Source organism: Ctenocephalides felis, unplaced genomic scaffold (assembly GCF_003426905.1).
Source record: "Ctenocephalides felis isolate EL2017-DRISC unplaced genomic scaffold, ASM342690v1 CF-g0.4_SCAFFOLD_01604, whole genome shotgun sequence".
NCBI lineage: Eukaryota > Metazoa > Arthropoda > Insecta > Siphonaptera > Pulicidae > Ctenocephalides > Ctenocephalides felis.
The window spans coordinates 41,296,678-41,324,559 of NW_020537758.1; the positions used below are offsets into that span (position 1 = coordinate 41,296,678).

At 29.0% G+C, this 27,882-nt stretch overlaps 1 protein-coding gene across 2 annotated transcripts in view; it reads right to left on the minus strand.

Annotated features, from left to right (window-relative positions):
- Positions 1-2,277: 2,277 nt before the first annotated feature.
- Positions 2,278-27,882, minus strand: part of LOC113373225 (nuclear factor of activated T-cells 5-like) — a 41,818-nt gene continuing 16,213 nt past the window's right edge. The window contains exons 3-10 of one of the 2 annotated variants that reach the window (XM_026613529.1): positions 21,658-21,855; positions 15,915-16,079; positions 15,290-15,576; positions 13,579-13,731; positions 13,125-13,306; positions 12,433-12,619; positions 3,170-5,503; positions 2,278-2,444 (exon numbers count right to left, since the gene is read on the minus strand). In XM_026613529.1, coding sequence (XP_026469314.1) covers positions 2,401-2,444; positions 3,170-5,503; positions 12,433-12,619; positions 13,125-13,306; positions 13,579-13,731; positions 15,290-15,576; positions 15,915-16,079; positions 21,658-21,855 — 3,550 coding nt within the window. In that variant the 3' untranslated portion in view covers positions 2,278-2,400. The remainder of the gene's footprint in view (positions 2,445-3,169; positions 5,504-12,432; positions 12,620-13,124; positions 13,307-13,578; positions 13,732-15,289; positions 15,577-15,914; positions 16,080-21,657; positions 21,856-27,882) is intronic. The other variant, XM_026613530.1, reaches the window with a different exon arrangement.

A 27,882-nucleotide genomic window follows, 5' to 3' on the forward strand; every position in this document is an offset into this window, starting at 1 on the left:
TGTTTACCTCATTTTGCATTAAAAATTTCAAGCTATCACTTATTTATGCCAAATACGACATTCTGAGCATTTTTTTATATAGAAACATTTATATAAATTTCACCTAAGTATGTTAAATTAAACCTAAAAGGTCCGTATTAACATTTATAATTTACAAAATATATATTAAACACAGATTTTTGTGTACACGTTGCAGATTAAATTGAATATGGAAATTTATAGTTTAAATAAATAATTTATGAACAACAGAAATGATTTTCAGAAAACGTGCAAAGTAAATTAAATCAAAATAACGGTACAAAATTTGAATTCTGCATAGTGCTAGCACATACAACTCTTACAATGCATACTATTTATTACTTATTGAACATTTGATATAACCAACAATTTCAATTTATCTACAGAAAAAATATTAAGGTATTTATCTTCTGATCTCAGAGTTGATAAAATTAATATAAAAATATATATTTTTGCTAGCTAGTTCAGTAACAGATCAAATTACAATTCTTGATCATCAATTTTGCTACAAAAGTTTTTTTTTCTATGAAACCGTTCTAAAATGTGGTTCTGGGATAAATTGCACAACTACACAATTATTTAAAGGCTTCACATTACTTATGCCTAGTTCTTTTAATGATATATATATATATATATATATATATATATATATATATATATATATAATCATTTACATTATAATTTGGATTTATATCATTATTATATGTAATAAAAATTAAAAGAATGTTACAGTAATTTGTAATTAATGTAAATAATTCATTTAATTTGATATATCTTTCAATTAAAATCACAGTGAATATCATAAATCATTTGATCCATCATTCATTATGTAGTTTTAAGCAATAATATTGAAATTATGACTATTAACCATTAATTAATTCATTAGCCCTTGTTTATTGAAATAAGTTATTAACTTTATAGAAACTATAAAATCTTATTAAGTGAATAAAACAAATACAACTTTTTGCAAATTATTTGTTAGAGATAAATTATATTCTTTCAATAAATTATATACTTATGCTGCATTCTTGCAGTAAGGTCATTGCAATTGAATTGAACGTTAAGACATAATAAAACCACCAGTAAATGAATGATGATTCACATGAGATAAATATATTAATTATAAATGTTTGAATATAAAAATAAAAATGAGAAAGGTTTTTATAAATTCTTTTGTCTGCTTTTAAATTTTGATATATATATATATATTATATATATATATATATTATTTATATATATATATATATATATATATACAAATGTGTGTCTTTATACTGGTCGACCTACAACAACTAAATTGTGTTTTTGAAGAGTTATTCACAACATTTTATTATAGATAGTGTATCTCCTTAACATTATTATGGATTTGAAACCAATGATCACGTGCCATAACTACACAATCACAACAATGCATTTTCTTGAAATCTAAACAACGGATTTACTTATTGAATATTTTATAGTGCAAAACATCAAACACTATTCAATTTGTGATTATACATTCTTCAGTGCAATATAAATAAGTTTTCAAACATTATGTATACTTACATACAGTATACATACTAAATTTGCAATTAAAATATGCTTTATATTTATATACCAAGTATTAAAACTGATATTTATCCTGTATAAGTTGCTTGTTTATATAAAAATAAGTATATTTACACACTAGAGTGCTGAATTATAAACATTTCTTTTATTCCATTATAAGGATGAAATATAATGCTATGTCAACACACTTATATTCATATTTACACTCTTTTGAATATCCATTCATTTTCATATAGATTTTTTCATAAACTTTACTTTCAACGATAGCCCATATTGCACATTATTTAATCACTTCACTATTCTTCTTCTTATAATATAATTACTTACAAATATAGCTTATAATATAACTTACTCTTAGATTTAAGAATATAAATTAACTCACACGAATAGCACAAATATTTAACATATACATATATTAATTTTGGCTCGATGCCAAAGCAACTAATATAAAAATGATGAATTTTGATATCTCAGTTTCAAATTTTAAAAATAAATTTTATACTAAAAAATTGTCAAGGTATACAATATAAAATCAGTACGTCAAAAATAAATAATAGAAAATGAACAGTATGTTATAACATACTTTTCTTATGTGTAATCCAAATTAGTACATAAGTAATTTTGATATCTCATATCGAGAAATATCAACACACAACCTGGATTAACACATTTATACTGTAATCATCTAATATCTCTACTAATCATAATACGTTCGGTTTCTTTTGAGAAATTAATTTCATTGACAACTATTTATCAATATAATAAATGTTTTATTAATTGACTTATAACCACCACTTTTATATTTTGAATCTTCATTTTCTTCTGCTTCTTGAATTAATATTTAACATTATGGTTGAGTTCCGATTGACCGATTGGCACTGAAATTGAAAGAAAATATATCAATAAAATTGAATTAATTATTCACATTATCCTAATTTAAATGTTTAATTCAAAACTAAATATAAGATTTAAAATCAATCATAATGAAGAATTGTTTAAAAAAACTAAAATCATAGTTTTTCTTTGTTCCTGCTCGATTTGACCCTTCAATTTGAGAAAAATATGTAAAAACTAGTTCAAAATAACTAATAATAACGAATAATTCAATATTCAAAATACAGTTTGGTAAATAAAGAAAACATAATTTGAATATTTAATGAAAATTTGATACTAATGTGGTAATGAAATTTTACTTAGTAACATAGATGATAGTCAAAAGAAACACCTTGAAGTATCATTCAACCACTACTCATAGGCCTATAATATTTAAAGGTGTTTGTTTTGACTATAATATAGTCAAATCAATGCAGAAAAGTAAATCTGAGGTCCAGCTCGTAAAGATAATTAAATTCAACATAAAATATTAACCTAATAAGCAAAAAATAGACGCAACAATTAAACAACGAATTAAATTTAATAGTTCAAATCTTTTAACATATTTAAACAATTCTTTTGTTTGAATTAATGCCATAAAAATATAAAAGTAAAAATGCAAAAACTTGAAGATGATTGAAAACATACAATTATATAAGAAACGAATTACATCTAAAATCACCTCAAGGCGTCCAACGCTTTCGTGGTAAATAAAGAAATAATCACATACCATTATCGAAGCTGGTCGGGTCAATATAACTCAGGAGATCGTTATCAGTCATTGTGGAAAAGTTTCCGTCGTTTCTCATTCCCTGGTTGACGGCTTCGCTTTGTGCCACGGCCTGCAGATAATTCTGCTCGGCTTGCCTCAGTTGAATCTGCTGATTGACCGCATTGCATAGTTCTTGGCTGGACAGAATCTGGCTCGCGCTGGCCTGGGGTAAGGATACGTTGTTCATCATGGATTGCGGTGTTTGAGATGTCGCGACATTATATTGACGCGACTGAGAAGCATTGAGCATCTGTTGCACGTTACTGGCCATCATTGATGACTCCATCTGCTGATTCATTATGTTATTTATATGTTGATCCAAAAGTGTTGGCTGTTGATTCGTCTGACACAACGCATCGTTGATTCTCTGCTGATCTGTCTGTTGTTGCAATTCCGACTGCGGCGCCGATGGCGCTTGCGTTATTATCATCGGTGACTGATTTGGAGGAGGCGTATTATCGTTCAGCAATGTCGCCGAAGTCATCAGCGCATTCATTGCTGATTCCGTTATTGGAGTTTGCTGTGAAGTCAAAATTTCCGCCGCTGCATTAAGAATCATGTTCTTAACAGCAACTGGAGGACTTTTGTGAACATCTTGCGTTGATCGCTGCATTAGATTAGAGCTGTTCATCATGTCTGTCACATCTTGAGAGGTCGCATTCAAGGCTGCGTTCAATATATTATTATTCATAGCTTGTGTGACCTGATGAATTTCAAGCATCACGTTACTCGTGGACATGCTACTTTGGCACATCATATTAGGAGATACTTGTGAACTTAACAGCATATCGTGACTACTTGGCGAATTATTTTGATTCGATGGTGATGCATTTTGGTTCATCATTTCGTTTGAATTTGGTTGCGATGCCATGATTATATCCTGAGATACTTGTTGAGATAAACTAAGATTATGGCGCATGTTGGACATCAAATCTTGATTGATGGGAGATGAATGAGAAGGCTGGGATAAAATGCTGGACTGGACGTTCGGAGATGATTGTTTCATGACAGAATCTTCGTTGGAAGTTAAAACTATAGGAGACATATTAGATGAGGATTGGGGAGGACTTCCCATATGAGTATCGACAGTTGAATTGACTAAAGCGTCTAATTTTGATGTTCCCTGCGTACTTGTTAAAATATTAGGGGCAGATGTGTCCATAACTAGTGAATTATCTTTACTTGTTTGGCTATTCAAAAGAGAATCCAATGCTGCCTCTGTCCGCGTAGGCATTTCTTCCATCATTTGTCGAAAATTAGAGGAACTATTTTGAGATTCGTTTATTAGTTCATTGGCAATAGACGCCGTTATATTATTGGCAAGTAATTGATTGGTCAAATTGGTCCCAGATGACTGCATAATATTTTCTGAATGTGGCATCATTTCAGAAAGCTGATTCAATGATGCCCCTATTTGACTAATGGAAGGCACAGTGGATTCCGTAGGAGGGAATAAGACTTCAGTCGAATTGGCAGTAGGTAATGGATTGAACACGGCGGCCGCAACTGATTGGATCAGTTGATCGGTTTTTATCAAACTTTCAGTTTGCATTTGTAGCTGCTGAGACATGCTGCTAGATGGAATTAACCTATCAAGTTTTCCAGTATTTGCATCCATTTTAGACATATGAAAAAAGTTTTCTACACTTTGGGGTGGCATATTACTTGCGCCAGCTACAAATTGGTTAATAGCAGCCAGCGAAGATGGCTGTGCTTGTGATAAATCACAAACTGATGGTTTCACTCGTAAATCCATTACTTCTTTTAACTCCTGAGGTGAAAGCTGCGATGTGGGATTATTCGAAGACTGGAGAGATCTAGCTAATATTTGTGCAGAGTGCATTCCGTGCATGGATTCCTCGCCATGAGTTAAGAAACCTCTCTGACAAGACATAGCATCCATGGAATTTTCATTTCCCATAGAATTATCATTCATGGCTTCCAATTTACGCATAGCAATTTCTCTGTGCCGTAGCATCTCCATTCCATCCATGGAGTTATCATTATTTATATGATATTTACTCTCGGAACCCTGGCTGCTTTCATCAATAATTTCAGATTTTAAGGATGTGAGAGGTGGCGTGTGTGGATCTGGCAGTATTAAATTTGATGCAGAAGGCCTCCTCTGTCCTATGGACATTAGAGGTGCGGGTGGAGGCATCATGTTGACATCTAACTCGGCTTTCGGTTTGACGTCCGAGTTCGAACGCCACAGCATAACCGGTCGAGGCATGTCGTCCGGTAAAAATCGATTTCCTAAGCGATTTGAAGGATCTCCACACAATGACAAGCCTGAGGGATAAAATATGTTAGTATCTGACTAAAATAATTGGCTTACAGGGAAGGAAAACTTTGAAAGATTACGAAGTTAATTAACTGCAGAAATCCTGAAATAGGAACGGTAAACATAATTAGAGTGCCGGTCCACATCTCTGAGCGAGTGAAAAACATTCTGCTCTTTTGTTCATTGACGCAAAAATATGTCGAACTGACAAAACCATGTGAATTTGGTCCCATAAAATTTCGTGTAGAAAATGGTGTAATTTTATGGACCAAAATTTTCAAGCTCGTTGGTTCAACATGCCTCTGCTTCTATGAAGAATCATCTTCGAATCAATGGAAATGAATAAATATATATGTATATACATTTGGTACAAAATCATTGATCAAAATTTCACCTAATGTTTTCAGCTCAGCATTGTTGGATAAGCACCCTAAATATCCGACGTCGCTCGCGCGAATCGTTAGCGCGGCATCATAAAAATTCAAGACGAACGCCAAACATCATATAAAACGTTTATAATATATCTTAAAATTAAATCCCCTTTGTACAAAAATATAAATGCGAAAATTTGTCATAATTCAGATATGTATTAGGCCAATATGTACATGCCAACATGCTAATATCCCAAAAATAGAAAAAAAAAATGAAAATTTAAGGACAAATTCATGCTAAGATATATGTTACATATTGGCTGTATCATAAATTAGCATAAAAGTCATGGAAAACAACGTTTATATTTCGTAGTATATTTTAAGGAATACATTGGAAAGGAGAACTTGAGGTTTTCTGCTCGCATAAATCTGAAATTTTAAATTGTATTAAAGCAGACAGCTCGATTCATACTGCAACTCTTGATTTTCTAGTGGAACCTAAAGCTTCTTCATGCGGGTGAACATTATATGTACTGGATACATAATTTAGTAAATGTATACTCAATTTTGATCAAATTTGTGAAAGTGCGTACATTTCAAGTCAATATTATTGCAAATGTTTAAAACAATAGCCACCAACTATACAGATCACATATTTAATATTGGATATATTGAATATATATACACATAGAAGACATATTGACCGAGAGAGATAGTCATCTATTTTTCGGCTTTTACCGATAATGAATACCACATTATATATATAAAACCCTTGAATTTCTAAATCGACGGGTAGCACTTAAAAATATCAAAATATCCTTCAAAGAGCACAATCGTTTAGATAATCATTGTTCGATGAATATGATTAATTAAAAAAACCGTAGATAATTTTTTCTGAAACTATTAAATTTTCTCATGTTGCAACTCAATTATTTTTTGAATTAGTCGATAAACGTTCTTAAAGGAAGAGGCTATATAAAACTTCGCATTTAAATCTCACAGAAAAATATCTGAAAGCCGGTGGGCTATTGATTTAATCATTCGTTGAGATTATTTTTTGTTTCAATTGCAATACAATCGGAATACATCAGTAATATAAATTGCCTCTTCCAAAATCACGATATTATAAAATGAACATTAGCAGCAAAATGCAAATTTTATGTACTGATTCATTTTTTTTTTTTGCAGAAGCATACTTATCAAAGTTCGAGCGAAGCTATCGATTAGTGTGGATTTGGTATTTTTTGTCGTCGCGATATGTTTGTCCAGTTAAATTTACAAAAATTGAATTAGTAGTAACCTTAAAATTTTGTCGCAAAAAAGGTTCAAAGATATTTATTACATTCTATTAACAATGTCTGAAATATCAATGATCGAAATAGTGCAACAAGAGTGAAGAAAATTGAATTAAAAGCCTATTCAATAAAGGTAATAAATACACACTCCTAGATAATCTTTTTTCAAACTCTATTAGAATGCCAAATAAAAATTGATTCGATTTATAAATTTATTATTGAAAATACATTCAAGAAGCATCATCATAAAACTTAGCGTTTTCCCATTGTATTTATGGACAAATTACCGCGCCAATTCAGACTATGTATCTAGTACTTTGATAATGTTCATAATAATACAAATTTTTCACCTACTAACAAATAAACAATTGAAATCAGCTTAACAAAAAATCACATGTTCATGTCAGGTACTGTTTACTGGATGATGATCGTTACGAAAGTTTCTCGCAAACATTTATATCCGATTGGAGCAAGGGTCAATATATCATATATATCAATAATACAAAAATTATATATAAAAAAATTCTGCAAATTTGTTCAGGAACTCCGTAATGAATCTCAGCATAAAATATATATTATAAACTGGAATAATTAGGTACCTAAAAATTCCGAAATATATATAATAAATTATTGCCACTGTTGTCACAAAATTACGCGTCAATATTGAATGTTGACTTAAGTTCTTTGTAAAATTATTTTAAAATTAATTTCGAGTGTCCCATTTAATAACTTAATTAATTGGAATGTTAAGTTATTTATTTATGAATATAAGAGTACAGTTACTCTAAGCGTTTAGTTTGAAATATTATCAATCTTGAAACATTTTAGGCATAAAGATATAGCAATAGGTACCAAAAGTAAGTGAATTTTCTTGATATTTTTTTTACTCATACTAAAAGGTGAATAAATAATTCATTGTGGATATACCTAGTTCAGAATCTGGATAGGTTCTTAATCAAATAAACGAATCTGCCAGATGAAAAAAAAACTTTAAAGGGTAATTGAAATATACATAAATGTTTCCAAAAAAATCTAAACTAGTATATATATGTAAACTATTTTTTAGTAGATACACGAAATTCTATTATAAAATATGTAATATAAAAAGCTGGAACAGAAATGGATATACATTTAAGTCCAAACATCCTAATGACGAAATAATTTTGTGATTTCCAGTGAAAATGATTAATTAATATTTAACTTGTACAAATTTCGTATCAAAATAAATCACACAGTAATAAAGATATTGGCAAAACGATTAGGACATCCCACCATCAAAACCCCATCAGGTTTCAGTACCAAAATTTCTTTTTATATCCTCTTAATCTTGTCAAATGTAAATTTCATAACGATCTTGCAATCTCGTAAATGTACCATTAAAATAAAAACCATATTCAAAACTGAATATTAATTACAATTTAAGAACTAATTTTCGAAATGATTAATACATATTTAAAATCATCAGACAATTAATTAAATGTGCTCATCAATGGAAAGTTTTTTTTTGTATTTGTGTATTTGTGTATTTGTGTAAAGTGGTTTTAACATAAAAATAATTATTGTTTTTGGATAATCTATGCTGTTCGTGTTAATTTGAGTCGTATGATTTGTAAATTACAATATTAAATTAATTTATTGATTGAATTTGTATAAATTATGATTATTAATATTCTTTTGTTCAATTTTTTAAATTTTGAACAAACATGGAATAAGTCAAGTTGAATATTTTCTCCAACGATTTCTCTAACGAAAGCCAACGACAACGATTTTAAATTAAAAGAAAATATTACTAAGGAATAAATATAGAATACTTATTTTTCTAATGATTGATAACCGAAATTTACTGAGCAATGACACAAAATCAATATTAACAAATAATCAAGACAATAAATATTAAATAAATAAAATGTCTTTCACTTGTGTAATATTTTAACACTTTCACGCCAACGATGCAGTAACTCTTGAATAAAAACAAATTAAAATCCGCAAAAATCGTGTTACTCTAGGTTTTTATTTTTTACTCGTTTTTTTTTTAGTATGAAAATAAAAAATATTGTACCATTTTGCATCCTGGTTGAATATGCGAACTTTTCATGGAACTTGCTTTCATGCATAGAACGGCCAATTTTCTAAACTTTTAAATTCATAGTTTAACAAATAGACTTAATCCTAAAAAACTAGGGGCAATCGTATCAGTATTTTGGACTATGGTCCTAAAAATTGCGATTCTAAAGCGTAAATGAACAAAAATAATAAAACTTAACCAAAATAACTGAAAAATGTTCTTATTTTGAAAAAGCTCTAGATGGTACTCAAAAGTTCAGAATTTTCAAACTGCATGGATTTTTTTTTTCATTTTTCATGATAGTTACAAAACCGTACATCTCCCTTTTCGGCTTAACTATGAATTCTGAGTCACCCTGTATATATATGTTATCTGAAACACATATTTTGAAATCATTTTGTGAGAGTTGATAAAGTTATTTCATATTTTATTTTTCGGGCGTATTTTCGTTTTATTATATTGGCCATAAAAGTGACAATCTTCATGGCATTGAGCTTTTACGGGAAATGGTTGCAACCCCTGGTAGAGGGGGTAGCGGAGAGTTTAATGGGACTAATTGATCACTTCTAAAAGTGAAGTCCATGTAATAAAATAACATGTAATAAATAATAAATAAATATATCTTCTTTCATTATAACTTAGTGATAAATCAGTGATTGTCATAAGAATTGCAACAAATACAAAACAAATCAGTGTTTAATATAGTCCTTAGCTACAAGGGTTAAATTATAACCCAACAACCTGAGGTAATCGAAGGAAAGTTTTAATAAATTCCATAACTACGTAACATAAATACAATTATACTAAACTAACTGAAAAATGAATATCAACGACGGTAGATTCAATATTAATTTCAGATCTAGATCCAAATCACTATCTAGTACTGTAAATTAAAATAATATACAGACCACAATAATCAGAAAATTATTGCATTTTGACCAAAGCTCTAGATTGTACATAAAAGCTCATAATTTTGAAACTGTATGGGATCAACTGTTTTTCCAATTTTTTTCATTATAGTTGAGAAATCAATACTGATACCCCATTTCGGGTGGACGTTGAGTTTAGAGACATCCTATATATGAATATGAACATAACTTCGTAATTTTTCTTCTTCCAGTTACTCGCACTATATCATTCAGAAGATGATATGCATCGCTAACGTGAAAATATTAATAAAAACACATACAGTAATACCCCGTTTAACGCCGTACTGTTTAGTGCTGTTTCGGTTTAGCGCTCTTTTATTTCAACCCAGGTTTTGAAGGAATAAATGAGGAAGATGTTAAAGAAATAATTCAAGAAGCAGCGCAGGGTTTCTAATGGTGAGCTCAAGAAATGAACTAAACAAGAAGAAAACAAACTTGTTGACAGCACTGATTCAGCGGAAAAGCAAGAAGAACTTTCGATGTTGTTTTTAAAAAGAAGTTTGTCTGTCATAACTGAAATAATTGATCAATTCATTGAAAATGATCCGAATCCGGTGTTAGAAATGCTCTAACTTTTAAGAGAACAACGCAAAAAAAACGCTTTTGTCACAAAAAGGTAGAACACTAAAAACGCGGAAGACTAACTAAATATGGCTGACTTAGAATGTTATTTGTTTATCCAAGAACATTCGTTTTGTTATTTATATTTTGTTTTTATTTTTGTAAGAAATAATAATGTGGTATTATTTTGGGCTTTAAGAATGAAATGTTTGGTTTTATTTTTAGTAAAAATAACATACTTTTTAAAATTAATATCGCCATTTTCTAGCCGTCTTCCTCTAACTCTAATATTTCTATAGCTTCGTATAGCGCTGTTTTGCATTGCGCTCTACTTCGATGGAACGTATCCCCCGCGTTAAACGGGGTATTTCTGTATTCGACATTAAAGCTTATCAATGATATTTTGAGAAAAAACGCAGCATGAACATCGAATACTACAGGCTCCAAATTGCAGGTAATGAAGAGAATATTAAGATTTTTTTAAAATTCATCATTGCTCAATAATGAAACGTTTATGTTAAAATTGACAGTGTAAATGTGAAAATATGAGGCAAGATTTTCTTCTAGGTAATCGCCAAAAAATCTAGATATTCAACATGCCATTCCATATTTGTTACTATTCATCTACTACCAATGCACATTCTCTGGCATTGGTGTGTGTAATTGTAAATACAGATATCTTAACATTTCTATCCTGGTGTGTTTTGTGTGTGTGTGTGTTGATGTGTGTGTATGTGTATGTGTATGTGTATGCTTTTAACTAATACCCGTCGTGATGCGCGCCCGTGTATGACTTTTGACTCGGCGAAACTTGAAGCTCGAACTGAATGGGTTGCCGACTACTGTTCGATTGGTTTCGTCAACATAGGCGGATACCTAGACGACGACAGCCAATCGTATTGAACATTAATCTAAGAGAAACAAACAGGAAAAAGCATATTGCATATAGCATCAATGCATGTTTTTTTAGTTACAAATCATAATATAAAAAAAATATAAATAAACAATAATTACTTCATCACTAACTTAGAGGGAAGGCATATGTATATTGACTCGAGTTAACGACGCAGGTTCGTAGAATCATATGTTACAATTGTAAAAATATCAATATCAGGATCAATATAATAAAGTTATTTGACTAAAATTAAATTCGTCGATAAGTAAGTCAAGCTTCATTTCATATATCCGCACTTCATATATCTTCTTTCTTGTGTATCATATATATTTGCATATAGAAATCAAAAATATTATATAAAGCAAAGGTTTTTCATTCAAAAAAAAAAAAAAAAATCAAAATTAAAAATCTCTAAAAATTTCTGCAAACATCAAATGTGCGGATTTTTTGTAAGTATTTGTATTTTAAATATTAATCTTTGCTTTATAAATAGATCGTAGATCAAATTCTGAAAAACAACGTCGTATCTTCATATAAGAAATAACGTTAGTTACAATCACATTTCGTCATGCATTATATTCCCAAGGACAGATTTTTTTCTTTTTTTTTTTTCAAATTTCAAATATTTCTTTTCAAATTGCATATTTGCGGATGAAACAAACAGAAAAAAACTCATATTGTAATAAATAAATAAATTCAAAAACGATAAAAAAATCACTGTTTCTTCTTTGTTTTAAAAAGGTATTATAAAAAATCTGTCTCCTATCTAAGGGAAAAAATAATAATATGCCAATTTGTGTAGGCGTTTAAAGTCGACATACCAGTTTGAGGAGGTGCACATTCTGCAAAATATCTATTATTAGCATTGATTGGCATATAAGTGAACTCATGTGGTTCACTTGCTTTTCTGCTCTGATCATCTTTACCAGATACTATAAATACTCTGACTTTCACGGGCTCCTGGATGTCTTGTTTATAATAAGGAGGCACAGTGCAAACCAGGTGGATCTGAAAATAAAATATATATACATTAAATAATTATATTTACTTAAATACATAAATATTACCCATAGAAATGAAAAATAACATGCAACTATCTGATGTTTAGTTGCAACTATCTGACAAAAAAAGTTTCAAAATTGTAACCATTAATTTCTTCTAATCATTAATAAAATTTTACAAATTGTAATGATTACCATGTACACACCAATGAGAATATGCAAATAATATAAAAATACTCTTTAATTATTTAGTCGAGGACTATATATAGTCATCTCATGGTCTTGACGTTCCACTCGACAACAATTCAGAATCTTGTTAGGTATTTATTTTATGAATTGGAGTTTTAATAGAAAAGAATATAAAGAATATACTTTATTCAATAAATGTAATTTTGAATTTATTGACTTCATTTTTCACAACAGTGAAAAATAAATCTGAAGACTGATTTAACGTAATACATGGAACTATTCATTATCAAATAATAATAATAAGAAAATTTGTCCATTATTACCTGCTGTAAAAACTCTCTATTTGGTGTGACGTATTCGTCTTCATTTGCACTCCGACATTTTTCAAAAACAACTTGTGTATTTTTTAAAAAATTCTTTCCTAATATAATCAGCTCCATACCACCCGTGACTGGATAAGTGTTAAATGACATTTTTGAGATTTCTGGTACACCAGGAGGTTGAGCTATAAAAAGAAATTGAATTAAATATAGAAATAATCATTTACATTTTCTAATATGTACTGCAATATATAAAATATTAATATAAAACTGTATAATGAAGAAAAAACGTAATCATGTACTAGATATTGCAAAATTAGTAGATGAATATCATGATCCTTGCGTTATCTACGAGAGTATGTACTCTATATTTTAGAAACTATTTTATTCTGTAGCTTAAATAAATAGAGCAGATCACCAATGTTACCTAAATAATTATATTATATCATAAACTTACTGCAAATAATTGGTTGAGAGCATATTTGAAGAGTTTCTGTTGTATTATCATCATTTGTGACAACAGTTCTAAAAACCATTCGGCATCTTGTCGACTTCTTTTTGCTCCTTGAACCGGTCTGCTCTGGAAACCTATGCTCTACATCCACATTTCCTTTCCTAAAAAGGAAAAATAAAAATTATATTTTTCAATTAATGCAGAAATTTTAAATACCTATCATATAAAAGATTTTTTTTAGCTCAAATGGCCCTAGAAGAAAACGAGTTAATATTTTAAATTCTCAGTTCGATACTGACAACATTCTTCGATATAGGCTATATATGTCCCCATAAACAATCCTTCTTCCTTTAATTCAAAATTAATGTTATTCCCAACTTAACTTCTTGATATCAATACTTTCCAAAGTTCTATTATATTGCCACGTGCTGAACCGAATTCCAAAAGCATAACACTAAATAATTAATGAAAATAATAAATTAAACCAGGAACTTCAAATCATGACTAAATAAATTACCTTTTCTCAAATAGAAATCGCAAGATGTGTGTTGATTAAATTATAAGAAACTCCATTAATAATTCACATTTGCATAATAGTCACTCATTTTTATTGACAAAATCCGCTTATTCATTGAGAAATCAATTGTAGTTTTAATTAAAATAATTCGATGGCGATCAAAAATAAATATTTTGTAAACAAAACGATATCAAGAAGCATCGTCATATTTTGTTAAAATCAGTTATAAAATAAGTGTTAGTGAACATTGCACCTTGCAATAAATTAAAATATTTCAAGTAATTTAAACAGTAACATTCAAATTCGCAAATACGAGTTGAAATAGTTCATACTCCACTTAAATTTTTACGTTCTAGTTGCATAATTGTTGATATTATAATCATATTTATAATAAGTGGTTAACGCTTTTTAATGGGCATTTGTAATTATGATTATGTCACATTATAAAGTCTTTTGTTATTTTGTTTATTTGCATATTCATAGATTTGTTAAAATAATCGATTGTTATTCGATAAATGCGCAGCATTGTACGTTGCCTAATAGGTAACCAGGTCACTAATTATTTGGCGATAAAATTAATAAAGAAAATAATATATTTGTGATAATATATTTGCAATATATTTATTTAGAAAATGTAGATAAATAATATATAAATAGCAAAATTCTATAATAAATAAATCTGTTATATTTTCGTAAAATAAAACGGACAAACTAGACTAAATGAATGTGGCAGGTTAGAACGATAAGTTGTCACAAAAACTGTAGTATTATTTGATTAATATTATTTTTGAGTAATAAGGATTATTATTAATATAGTATTATTAATATAGCATAATTTAAATATAAAGTAGTTCATCTCTTCGTTATTTAGATGCATATAAATACTCTGCACCGTTACCGTGCATACTTTAATGAAACAAGAATCAAATGTTGGAAAACCTCGAGTAACATTAGCATGATAAGAGACGTATCGCACTTTTATATATCATTTTAAGACACATATTTCTTATTCTAAGGCGAAACAATTTGCTATAAATGATTTACCAAATACATTAGCCCAATTCGACTGATCATTTTCCAAATATTCCACAAAATAGGACTTCAACAAGGTCTATATCAAAACCTTTATACTCTATATATTATTAATTTCCTATTTTACAATTTTGTTCTTTTATTACCCTTATCTAAAACTTTAACTTACCTTTAAAATACCAACGCAGTCACAAATAACTTTCATTTCCTTCGCAGGATCTAATTCAATTTGTATAACCAGGGTGCCAGCGATTTTGACTTCTGTACAAGGGGTTGAATTCTTCCCCGAAACTCTGCAGGCCTGGTAGAACATGTGAGGGGCAACTCGACCCATGTCTGTTCCTATGAAAACTTGCAAAACTGTAGGTTTGTTGTAACCTATTAATTGGACTATGGGGAACCCGTGTTGATCGCGATCCTTCACTGCTCCTCTGCTTCCTTCAGTTTGATACCTGGTAATAAATGAATGGATAGTTATTTTGAAATGTCCGGTACTAGGTGCCACAGTTTAAAATCATATTTTTTTATACCAAAGTTTGATTGATAGTATTAATTATTTTATAGCAAAGATTGCGGTTTTGTTAATTTAGTTTGTTTTCTAACTTTGTTATCTAACATAAATCATAATTTAATAAACATTTCGTAAAATATTTTTTGATTTATTTATAAATAACCTTAGGTGTCCGCCACTAGGGGACTTGTCCCTAATATATAAATAGGAGTAATAGAATTTCTTTCGATTTTTCAATATCAGCAGTAGATATTTAACTATCAAATTTTTGTTTATTACCTGGCCCTATGTTGCGTTTCAGGTTGGCACAATATTTCCAATTTGACTTTTCCGTTTCGTGATATATTGTTATGTTGTGTCATGAGTGGTCCTGTGGGAATTGGAGGCCTCCTTGGAATCTGCGGCCTGGGAAGCGCCCGGTGAATTGGCACCGCTGTGGGCATTCTGGAAACAAATTTAAAAGAACTTTCGTACAAATCATTTTGAGATTGGTGATCCACTTTAAAACTTAAATATTTAGATGTATTAGAAGCATATACATATATATAAATACATATGCAAAAGTATGTATACAATAATGGCAGTAAGAATCCTTGATCATTTTTTTTGGTGTAATACATTTGCAAAAGCTCGGGGCAGAAAAGAGTCAATGGACTAATTTGAGTCTAAAACGTTGGATGAATAATTTAGAGCTATCGAAAACTAAACTTATCACTTATTTACCTGAGAGTTATATGAGTTACCTGAGATATACCTATTCTTTACCAGCAACAGATGATAAATTGATACTTTAAAATTTTATTTACAATTGTCACTGAAATTTAGAAGTTTACAATTAGCAGCAGTTATAAATTACAACGTTCAAAGAGTAATGTAAAATTTCTACGAAAACAAGTTTAAGATTCAGTAGTATTTAGAAATATTCACTATAGATTTTTATAAGAACATTTTTACATGAATACTTAATTTGAAGTAGGAATATACCTAGTGAAAATTAATTTTCAAAAATAGTATAATAAATATTTTAGAAAAATCCATTTTTATAAAATATAATAATAAAATTTGTACAAACTATGTATTACGAGAGATCAATTGAAAATAAATCAAATAATAATATAATAACTATTATTGAACCATTTAATGTTTATATCTGAAAGAATAGTTTTTTAAAAAAAGATCTCGAAGTAAAAACATGGAGACTGAGAATATTTGAAATGATTTAGAATAATCTTAATAAGATTTTTATAGTTAGTTAGAATTTCAATCGCAGTACATTTTAGAGTCAACAACTATATCCGTAGCAAATTTGTTTTTAATGAACCCAAGCATGATTTCCCCACAATTACCTTTGATAAGTTAGAACAATTATTAGTTACATGACAACCCATTTGTAAGCGACAGTGAATGACATGAAACAAATTTAATTTTACATAATCAATTATGGGATCAGTTAAATATATGACGACTCACAATAAACCAAGTAAAAATTTAAAATTAGATTTGCAAATTATAAAGTTAATGAATTAAGTTACTATCAATTACTAATCAAAAGCTTACTATCACAAGGTATGACTTTATAAAGTTTAACTCTAAAATATTTTGAATATTCAAATGCTGAATCTTTATACATCATCTTAGAAACATGAATTCACCAAACTTTGATTACAAAAAAAATCTGCTGGTTTATAAAAATATTTCGATAATTTTTTAAAAATAAAGCTCAAAAAATGAGTTAATAATATTCTAGAATCATTTTTACAAAAATGCCAATAAAGGTAATATGCCTATAAAATGTGATCGTATAAACACAGATTTATTAAAATATTTTTTATGATGTGCAGTCATCACCAATCATGTTGCCGAAAAGGTAGATGAGGAATTTCTTTTAAAGAGCCTCAATTCAATACTCATCAATTCTATCAGAATCCTGAACTTCTACGCCTACGTCTACTTTGACGGAATATCTAGTATGTTTTGTGAATGAATGAAAAACAATAATTTTAATGGATATTATAAAAATAACGTTTCATTTATAGGATACCTCAAAATTTTCATCCTACTTCTGACAGTAACTGTTTTTAAAGCAGTGCAATTTCACATGATAAATAATAACTACACTAAAATCTTGTATTTCATCCCTGTATTTTCATGTTATTATTTTATATCCTCTTGAAATAAATTGTTTTCAAATATCATTAGCACTACACAAAATTTGTAAATTTGAACTTAAAGGAGCTATTACAACCATGGTATTATGAGAATCACCATTTGAGAAATATTGATTAAATTCGATTTTTATGCAAAAAATAATAAATATCAATTCATATTTTTTTTTTAATTTATACAAAAAAAAATCCTTTATTAATTTGGGCTATATTAAGAGTGATATAGAGCAAATATTTTCGGCCTAAATTTTCCCACATAAGCTTAAATTGTTTACATTAACAAAAAGAGACTTATTTGTCTCGACACATCTTTCTAATGTATGTTACAAAAAATCCGAACAATTTTCAACCGTTACTTTGTTACAAGTGTGTATGAATTAATGTATTTTGAAGCGAATTATATCCGTTGCGGACACGCACAGTACGTAAGTTTAAGGTCAAGTATAGAAAAAGCGCGCGTGTCAGGTATCGGCGGGAGTCCAGTTATTGAAAAATGTTAATATGTATATTGAATAACATAATAACATGTGTCCGATGCAAATTTTTATTACATAAACAATGGCAAATGGTAAACAGAGCGATTATGGTAATCAATTGTGACCAGGCAAAGGTATCATGCACAATAATTGACGTTAATACATAAATTATTTTTATACATTCTGCGCTATAAATAAGCATGAGGATCTAAAAATAAATCCATTAAAACTGGCAGAGCAAACACGTATCTTATATCCCGATTGCGCAGATTGTTGATGATCTTACGTCGGTCTGATGTCATGCAATCATTTTTCAAATTAAGCACAGATTATAATATAAACTTTATAAATCCATTTTCTGCTTGCAGACTTATGTAGACAACAAATACAAACTTCAACACACATAAAAATAATGGCCAAACATACGCTATCTAACATGTATCCATTTTGAAGTAAAGGGTGTGCTTATACTAGTCTACTAGTGGATACTGAAAAGCAGTCAATCATTATACCATAAATCATTTTTTACATATATTGCTGCTGATTAGAAATAAGGAAGTAATATCCTGACATCGTCCTGCAAGAAATCTAAGGAACTTTAGGACCGTTAGAAGTAAAAGACAGGAGTTGATAGTTGACAAAAGAAAGAAAATACAAAAATTAAGACATCGAACCAAATAATAAGGAGGATCAACATTGAAGTTGGTGATAAATTAAAAATAATTAATATGCCAATATTCAAATTCTCAATTTAATTTTTCACCCCTAGATGAAATAAATGAAAAAAATGGTTTTAACTAAGAAAGTAAACAAAATGAAACTTGAAGAACTAAAAACGTATAGAATCTTGAAAAACTAATAGCTAACAAAAAAGGTAAATGAGGGTAGACGAGTTAATTCTCGATTTATATTTATTGATCTTGTACCTATCTAGTTATTTTTACAAAAATCAATAACAAATTTTGAAAAGCTCAATGTATAATTTCAACCAAACTACTAATACAGACTACTATTATTATTAAAACTATTATTAAACTGCCAAAATTTCAGATATTATAATTATTTGTGATTTTAACAAATAATTCCACAGCAAGCTATCAATTAAAAATATTAATACTATAAACTATTATACTTTCCAAATAAATAATTAAAGATGCATAATAAAAAATATTACCTTAGAGTAAATATGCCTAAAATGCGATAGCATGTCTAGTTACTGCTCTGATTTTAGAAATTTGCGATGGATGTTACGCCGATACGGTACTTTTCAGTGTTCATTAAGTATTTTTAATAATGTCAAATAATATTTTGTGTTAATAAAAGTGTAAAATAGGAGTCAAACAATGTTAGAGGATTTTTAATCTGCGGTCCAGCGGATGCTGCAAAACCGCTAACGTTCAGTAAAGTGTTACTACAAGGTGTATAATATTCAAATAAATGACAAAATTTTATAATGATCATAAATTTCTTTCAGAACACTGTCCATATCTATCAAAGCATATGTATAGCCAAAATAATGCCAGTATTTTTTTGACAAATTTTATTTATTTATTTTTACTAAACACACGTTCACAAAAAAAAGTTGTCTGGATTGGGTGCGCGACATATGTACTTCAATGTATTTTTGACCACTGAATACGAATCTAAAGCAAAGTTTGGGCAAAAAATAGAAAAAACAATATCGAGAAATATTTTGCGCATGATAATTTAAATCTTACTATTTATTTACAATTTTACAGGTCTTCAATCCTTAAATGACCTATATAACTGATTTCTGCAATGATTTTTTCATCTCTGTTGAACATCTTTTTGCAACTTTATTTGCCACGTAGGTATAAAATTTATTAAAACTCTTCTTCGATAACTCAGGTTATTAGGTTATAATTTAACCCTTGTTGGTGTAGACTGTATTAAATACTGTTTTGTTTTATATTTGTTGAAGTTCTTATTACAATCACTGATTTTTTACTAAGTTATTAATTAAAGAACATTTATTTATTTATTATTTATTATACCTGTTGTATTGCGGAGTTTACTTTTACAAGTTGACAATATGTCCCATTAAACGATTCGGTGCCCTTTCTACCAGGGGTAGCAACCATCCCGTGTAAAAGCTCAATGCCATGAAGATCGTCAACTTCACGGCCAATATAAAAAAACGAAAATACGTCCGAACAACAACTTACAGCAGTAATTTGCAAACATACTTATTCGATATTGCCCCAAGATGATCATCAAACATATTTAAGTTACCTCAAAATTTTTTTGAAAATTACTGCTGGAAGTTGTAAAACGATACTCAACAGAGATGAAAAAAGTGGTCACAAAAAACATTAATTGTAAGATTTTAATTATCATGCAAAAAGTTCTAGATCGAAAATTTTGTTGTTTTAATTTTTTTTTTTCATTTTCTGCAGTTGACTTCTAATTTTGACTTTAGATTCGTGTGCAGCGGTATTAGAAGACCATATTTTTTTAAGTCAAAACCGGAACGGCAATTTTTAGTTATCCGGGACGTGGGATAGTCTTTTTATATAAATCTCTTTTTTATAATGATTGAGGGCTTTTAGTAAAAACTTTATTATTCGATTATATGTCATACTTTTTCATTTTTTAAAAAAATAGCACTTGTAGGTTTGTTTTCATAATTTTTGTTAATTCATTTGTTAATTTCTGAAAAACTGGGACTATCCGCGACAATCCGGGACGAAAGATCTAACTCCGGGACAAAAGATCTAGCTCCGGGACAAAAGATCTAACTCCGGGACAAAAGATCTAACTCCGGTATAAATCATGCTTTTAAAGTAACCCGGGACACAAGGTGAAAATCCGGGACTGTCCCGGCCAATCATTTTTGTTAATTCATCTGTTAATTTTTGAAAAACCGGGACAATCCGGGATAAAAATCTAAATCCGGTACAAATCATTCTTTTAAAATAACCCGGGACACAAGGTGAAAATCCGGGACTGTCCCGGCCAATCCGGGACGTATGGTTACGTTAAGCGGAATACATTGGAAAACATATGTCGCACTGGGGCTGCAGATCCAGACAACTTGTTATGTGGACTTGTGTAATTGAAGATTTCACAAGTAATAGATTGTTTTTGTTCTATATAAAATATGCTGCATTTGTTTTAAAAAATGGCATTATTCTTGCAATACTTCACCAATTGCAAATTTATCTACAAACCCTTCTAACACCGGAGATAAAAATATCTAATCTTCCAGAGCCATATGTTATCAGTGATGCTGAAAATGCAGAAATTTAAGAAAAATGAAGGTAGATGCATAATTTTGGATTAGTATGAGTTGAATGTTGGCAAGTCTGGAAGATTGATATTTTTACCTAAGGCACCAACTCTCTATCTTAAAGTACTCACATTGTCATTCTTTTAATTTCGGTTGTCATAAATGAATCATTCGAATCATCGTTCGCGTCCATGGGTACATAATCGCTCCTAAAACGTTTGGCTAACGGCTGTTCGCCATGTGCTTCTACCGAACTAAGCGAACGAACATATGTGGTCGTGACTGCCGTCGATGCATCGCCTCCATAATCGCTTCCAATTGATGATAATCTGTGTTGGTACGCGCGACCGGACAATATTTTCAATAAAAACGCATTACAATCACATAGATCACACTATTTACCATATTTATAATGATTATTATTTACTAAAGATTTGAAGAACTCACAGAAAGATAATTATTCACTCCCTCCACAACATTTTTTGTCATGCAATCCTTGGTTACAGCGCTTCGAGCAATATATACAAAGGAAACGATATAACTCAAGAAGGTATCGATAAAAATGTTGTTTTCAAGTTAATAAATACATTTTTTGGATTAAATTTGAAAAAAATTCATGCAAGCAAGAAGTTCTCTTCAGTGAATTAGTATTTACATAATCATATTTAAGGGCAAATTCTCCGGTAAAATTGACCATAACATAGCGTTGTTATGGCAACGGTGCGTTACGCTCCTTCCTGGGTACTAAAAGTACCAATGCAATTTATTGCATTTTATTAAGTATTTGCTGTGCAGTAATGCTTTTACCTGAGAATTGGCCCTCAAGATTTTGTTTTACATTTTATTAGTCACCAACCACTAAAAGTAATTTTCTTAACGATTGTTCCACCAGCACATTTTTCCACTTTGTGTCTTGTATAGTTGTATTCCTCAGTTTTAATTCCGAACATTTGCCCAATTTTACCTCAACTGTCCAGTCATTTGAACTTAAAAAAGGTAAGAATCTCGGAATTCGAGATACCCAGCTGTAAGTCTGTAAATACTTGTATATTGGCACACTAAAGTTGTCTCAAAACCTACATATGGCATTGACACCCTACCATATGTAGATTTTGAGACAACTTTAGGGTGTCAATGTACAAGTATTTACACACTTTCTCAAAACCTACATATGGTATTGACACCCTATCATATGTACGTTTTGAGACAACTTAAGAGTGTCAATATACAAGTATTCACAGACTTACAGCTGGGTATCTAGAAAACTTTCATATGGTATTGACCCTACCATATGTAGGTTTTGAGACAACTTTTAAGGTGTCAATATACAAGTATTTACAGACTTACATCTAGGCATCTCGAATTCTGAGGTAAACTTACTATAATGACTGGACTATGTCTTCTGATAGATTATAGCAATGTGAGTTACTAAAACTAGTATAGAACATTTATTTCATAAAAAAAAACTGCATATGCGATTGAACTACTGCGCAGACTTATTCACAAGAAGGCATTTTACAAATATGCAAGTCCATGTAGAACATTGGCATTATATGATATGATGAAGAACAATTCGCAAAATTATAAAAAAATGCATAATTATTTGATTGTGAAGTAATACAATTTTGGACTCAATTTAAAGTAATACAATAACTGAAAATTTCACAATGATATTTCGGTAAATTGTTATGAAATCTAAGCTATGTAATTAGGGTGATGATATATGATTAAGTCCTACATATTGCAAACTTACTTGTTAAATTAAATTTAAAACTATTCATGTTTCTATAGTAATGTATGATAAAATAGTAAATTACGTTTGGTACAAATGATTGAGTTCGTGAGATGATAGGTAAAAGTCCTAGATTCAATTATTGTTTTTGCTTATTTCTTTTTATATATGCACGATTTTCTTAAAAAATCCTAATTGACTGATTAATAGAATTGCGTCAACATCATTTGAGAAATTCTACTAAAATAATGTATTATTTTATGGTTATTATTTTCAAACAGCTCAATGTGGAATTGTGCTTGGAAACAATCATTAACAAGTATTACATCTGCTGCAGTTTTTTTTAAATAACTCAAAAATCATGACTGCAGCCTATTATTTTATAGATAATTACATCTGCAAGAAAATAATAAAATGGAAGAATGTAAATACTACTTCACAGTCAAACATTGTTTTAAAAAAGAAATAAAAACAGACAGAAGAAGAGAAATAAAAATTATAGTAGCAAGATTACCGAATAAATAGATCCTTACAAATAAAAAAGTTTAACTGGTGCAATTTCACGTAAAATCCTCTAACATAATAGTAAACATGAAGACAAACGTTAAAGCTATAAATAAGTCTTATTATTTTATTATTTAGAAAAAGTAATAACGCATTTTCGTTATCCTTTGTATTGCTAAAATGTAAATAAATAATAACTATGCTTATTAATTAATTTATTTCTCAATATTTAAGAGTTTTTAATTACGTTTCTAGAAATTTCTAGAAGATTGATCCATAAACTAAACCTAATCAGTAAATTAGTCATGCATTAAGAAACATTGAAGTAATTTTTATTATTTATGCACATATATTAACAATACCATAACCAAGTACTTTTTAAATACATGTTTACCAATAGCGACTAATTAAAACACAATTAAGTAATATATATCAAAATCTTTTTAATCATATTTGGATAAGAAGAGTTTCAGTCATTATTTTATTGAACATGAAATCATTTTTAGGCAATAGAATTAAATGCTTGGTGTGCACACCAGAAATCTACAAATTTAATGATGAATACTTTTTTAAGATACTGGTGATGAAATGGTAACTTCATCAGGACCGACATTAATCTATAATGTTGAAAAAATGTGAAATAGAAAAAAATAAATTCAAACAGCTATTAAATAAAAATTATCATTTTTTGCAGAGGATGTTCTTGTAAAATGGCTGTAGTCACATTCTTCTAATTCAAACGCTGTATTACTTCATTTATTGAGAATAATAAGTAAAATTCCAAAAATGCGTTTTTTCAATGATACAACCAAGAGTCCTTACTGCAATATACTGGAAATTTGTATAGAAAAAATATTTTTAAATGGATAATTATATGGTTACTGAAATACCAACGACATTGTGTAGCATTTGTTCAACTTGGCCATTAAGCCGTATGTAAAGTACTTTTACTATTTCAAATAGCTTGAAGCATTTATGAAAGAATTATACATATAGCAATTACTTTCGTTATTTTCTATATACGAAGTTTATATATCGTCAATGACTACGTGCCAAAACATTTTTTGTTGATATAGTAAATATAAAAATATTCCAAAATAAGCTTTGTAACAATGAGTTTAATCATATAGAATTCACTATTTTAGCAGTGGCAAGCCAGAATTTAAATCTTCTACGAGTAAGAATTTTCAGTTGCTGATGTTCTATATGGAATAAGTAAAAAAAAAACAAAAAACAAAAAATACTTTGAATAGAGTGTTAAACACTCTAATATACTATTAAAAATTTATCTATTTTTAATTTAGTAAATTTATCATAGGCGCCGTTTCAATTTTTCTACATGACCAAGCACTCTTGGTATAATGATGCGCTTGGACGGCGATAGAAGCCTGTTGATTATATTCTAGCATTTTAACATGAGATTTACATACAGACGACTTTAACTTGACTGTATTATTACTTTATATGTCAAAGGGCAGTAACTTGATAACGACAATCAGTGATTTGTGTTATTATTATATTGCGATAGTCGTCGTAATGATATATTATTCTTTCCCTTGAAATGCGATATTTCATACCCGAGATAGGAGATATTTGCAGAGGCAATGACTTGTTGAGTGTCTGGCTCGAGAGTTCAAATTGGTAATATTATACAGACGAGTGTCAATTTATCGATTCTTGACAATAACATATTAATTAGTGCCAATAAATAAGGACAAGTCTGATAGAATTATTAACTAATTATTATTAAAAACGAATCAAAACTAAGGCTAAGTGTTGTTTGCTTATGTTTTGGCTATTGTATTATTTTCTAAAAAACAATTACTAATAGAAGTATTTTTTATTAAAGAAATTATTAAAGTATAAAACGCTCGATTGAGAACATTCTTGCGTACATCTTAATTTAAGAGCCAAAATTAATATAATATTATTATATAAAAAAATTACTGAAACTGAGTTCAGGATTATGACCAATACCGAAACCCGAGGAGTACTTTTTCGATAAATTAAAACTAACTTATTGAATTTTGTTAGGATTATTTAAAATTAATATTTTATCTTGATTGTTACAATGATTTTTAAGCATATCCGTTTAAAAAGTAAGAATTTCAAGAATCCACTACTATCAACGAAAATATGTATATTTTAAATAGCATCTATTTATAGATAATTTATGTAAACCTATTCCTGCTACTACAAAAATAGAATTAGTACAATACAAACGGAATGCATATTTATAGAGTTAAAAACAAACAGAAAAGGTCTAAAGTTTCCTATCGCATTGAAAAACCAATAGTAATTAATATTAAACGATACATTAAATTTCAATCGTTACCTAATCAGGCTTTTACAATAATATTAAATTATTTAAATAAATTTGTTGGTCAAATCTCTTCGACGCAGAACAGTGTTATAAAAGCTTCTTATTTAATGAAAATATTTTTGAAAAGTTCACATTTATAATGCTATAATATTTGCTGTGTTAATTAATTCTTTTAAGTAAATATTTGCCGTTAAAATTAATCATCATTACTCAGAAAGATATATACGATGCAATATTGAACACTATTTGATCAGAAAAGAATTAATGTCAATATTTGCTTAATAAAGTCCAAGCGTTCGATATCGTTGATTGTAAGTTCCTATTTTAGAAAAAAATACTTTTCACCAGATCTGGTGAAGAATTATGCAGAACAAGAGTTCACAAATCTCATAAGAGAAACAAATTATAATGGTGATAAGTTTTAATAGTATATTCCGAAGTAAAAAAAACTGATTGACATGAAAAAATTATATATATTGACTAAGCCAGTAATAATGGCAACTAAATTTCTGAATTTCTTTCTTTTTTTTTCTGAAAAAGTGATATTCCGTAGTATTCCTAAATGTAAAACATTATTTCTTGAAAAAGACTAGCCAAATGTCAAGAGCATATAGCCAAAGCTTTTAGGGATGAATTAATAAAATCTAAAAATTGTTTGCAGGCGCATATTAGTCTATAAATCTGCTACCTTTCAAAATATCTATTAAGCAGCCATAATAAATTTTAATTTGGCGTGAAAAGCACCAACAAGAAACAAAAATTCATAAATAAATTTAATAAATCATTAAACGTTTCTATTCCTCGATCCTAACATCACTCTCACTACATTTCCACCAGCTCGCCAGTTAAACAAAATAAATTAAACTATTTTTAAACAAAAAAACAATACATAAAAACAAGTAATGCAATTAAATCAATAAAATAATTTTTGCAGCACAAACAAGTTCTAAAAATAGCTTGAATGAATGCAGTTTAAAATGTGTACATTCATTATTCACGTCATAATATTAATAAGATTTAGTAGACAGATAATAAAATTCATGCAAATGAAAAGCAATGACGTTCTTCGTAATGGTTATAAACGCAAATAGAAGTTAAATAAAAATTAATAATATAGTTTGGAAGAAACATCCAGTAAGAAGTAATACCTAAATTTGCGATATTGTCTATTTTTGTAATATTTCTTTATATTTATTGAATAAATAAATCTTTTCAGAACACTCAGGGTAGGATTCTGAAAGATCTCAATATAATTTATATATTTTTGAAGCTTCTTGTGAATTTATTACTTCAGTTCATCATAAAATCAATATTGAATTTTGACAATATCAGCAATTTAAGTCTATAGAGTTCATTTACACATATGTACAGATTCAACAAATATCAACACAAAAATGCCAGATATTAGAAATCATATGAAGAATTAGAATAACAACTTTAACACAAAACAAAATAGATTTTACTAACCTTATATTAACAGTTTTCCATGGTTGAAGGAAAAACTATACGATACTTACGATTATATTATTTTTATATATATTTGCACAAATGAATTTATATATCACAATTTATTGGGTATTTTTATGGCAGAACACTATATATTATATAGTTGATAGACTTAAATATTGATATTTCGATTCAAAATTTTGAATAATTTTTGCAAAATATGAGTACTTCATAAACTTAGCAATGTTGCAATATTAATATCAATAAATTGTTGCAGTTGTTGCAATAATACTCAATACATTGTGATATATAAGGTCAAAAGCCATCTTGCACCCTTCAGTTCTGAACTTT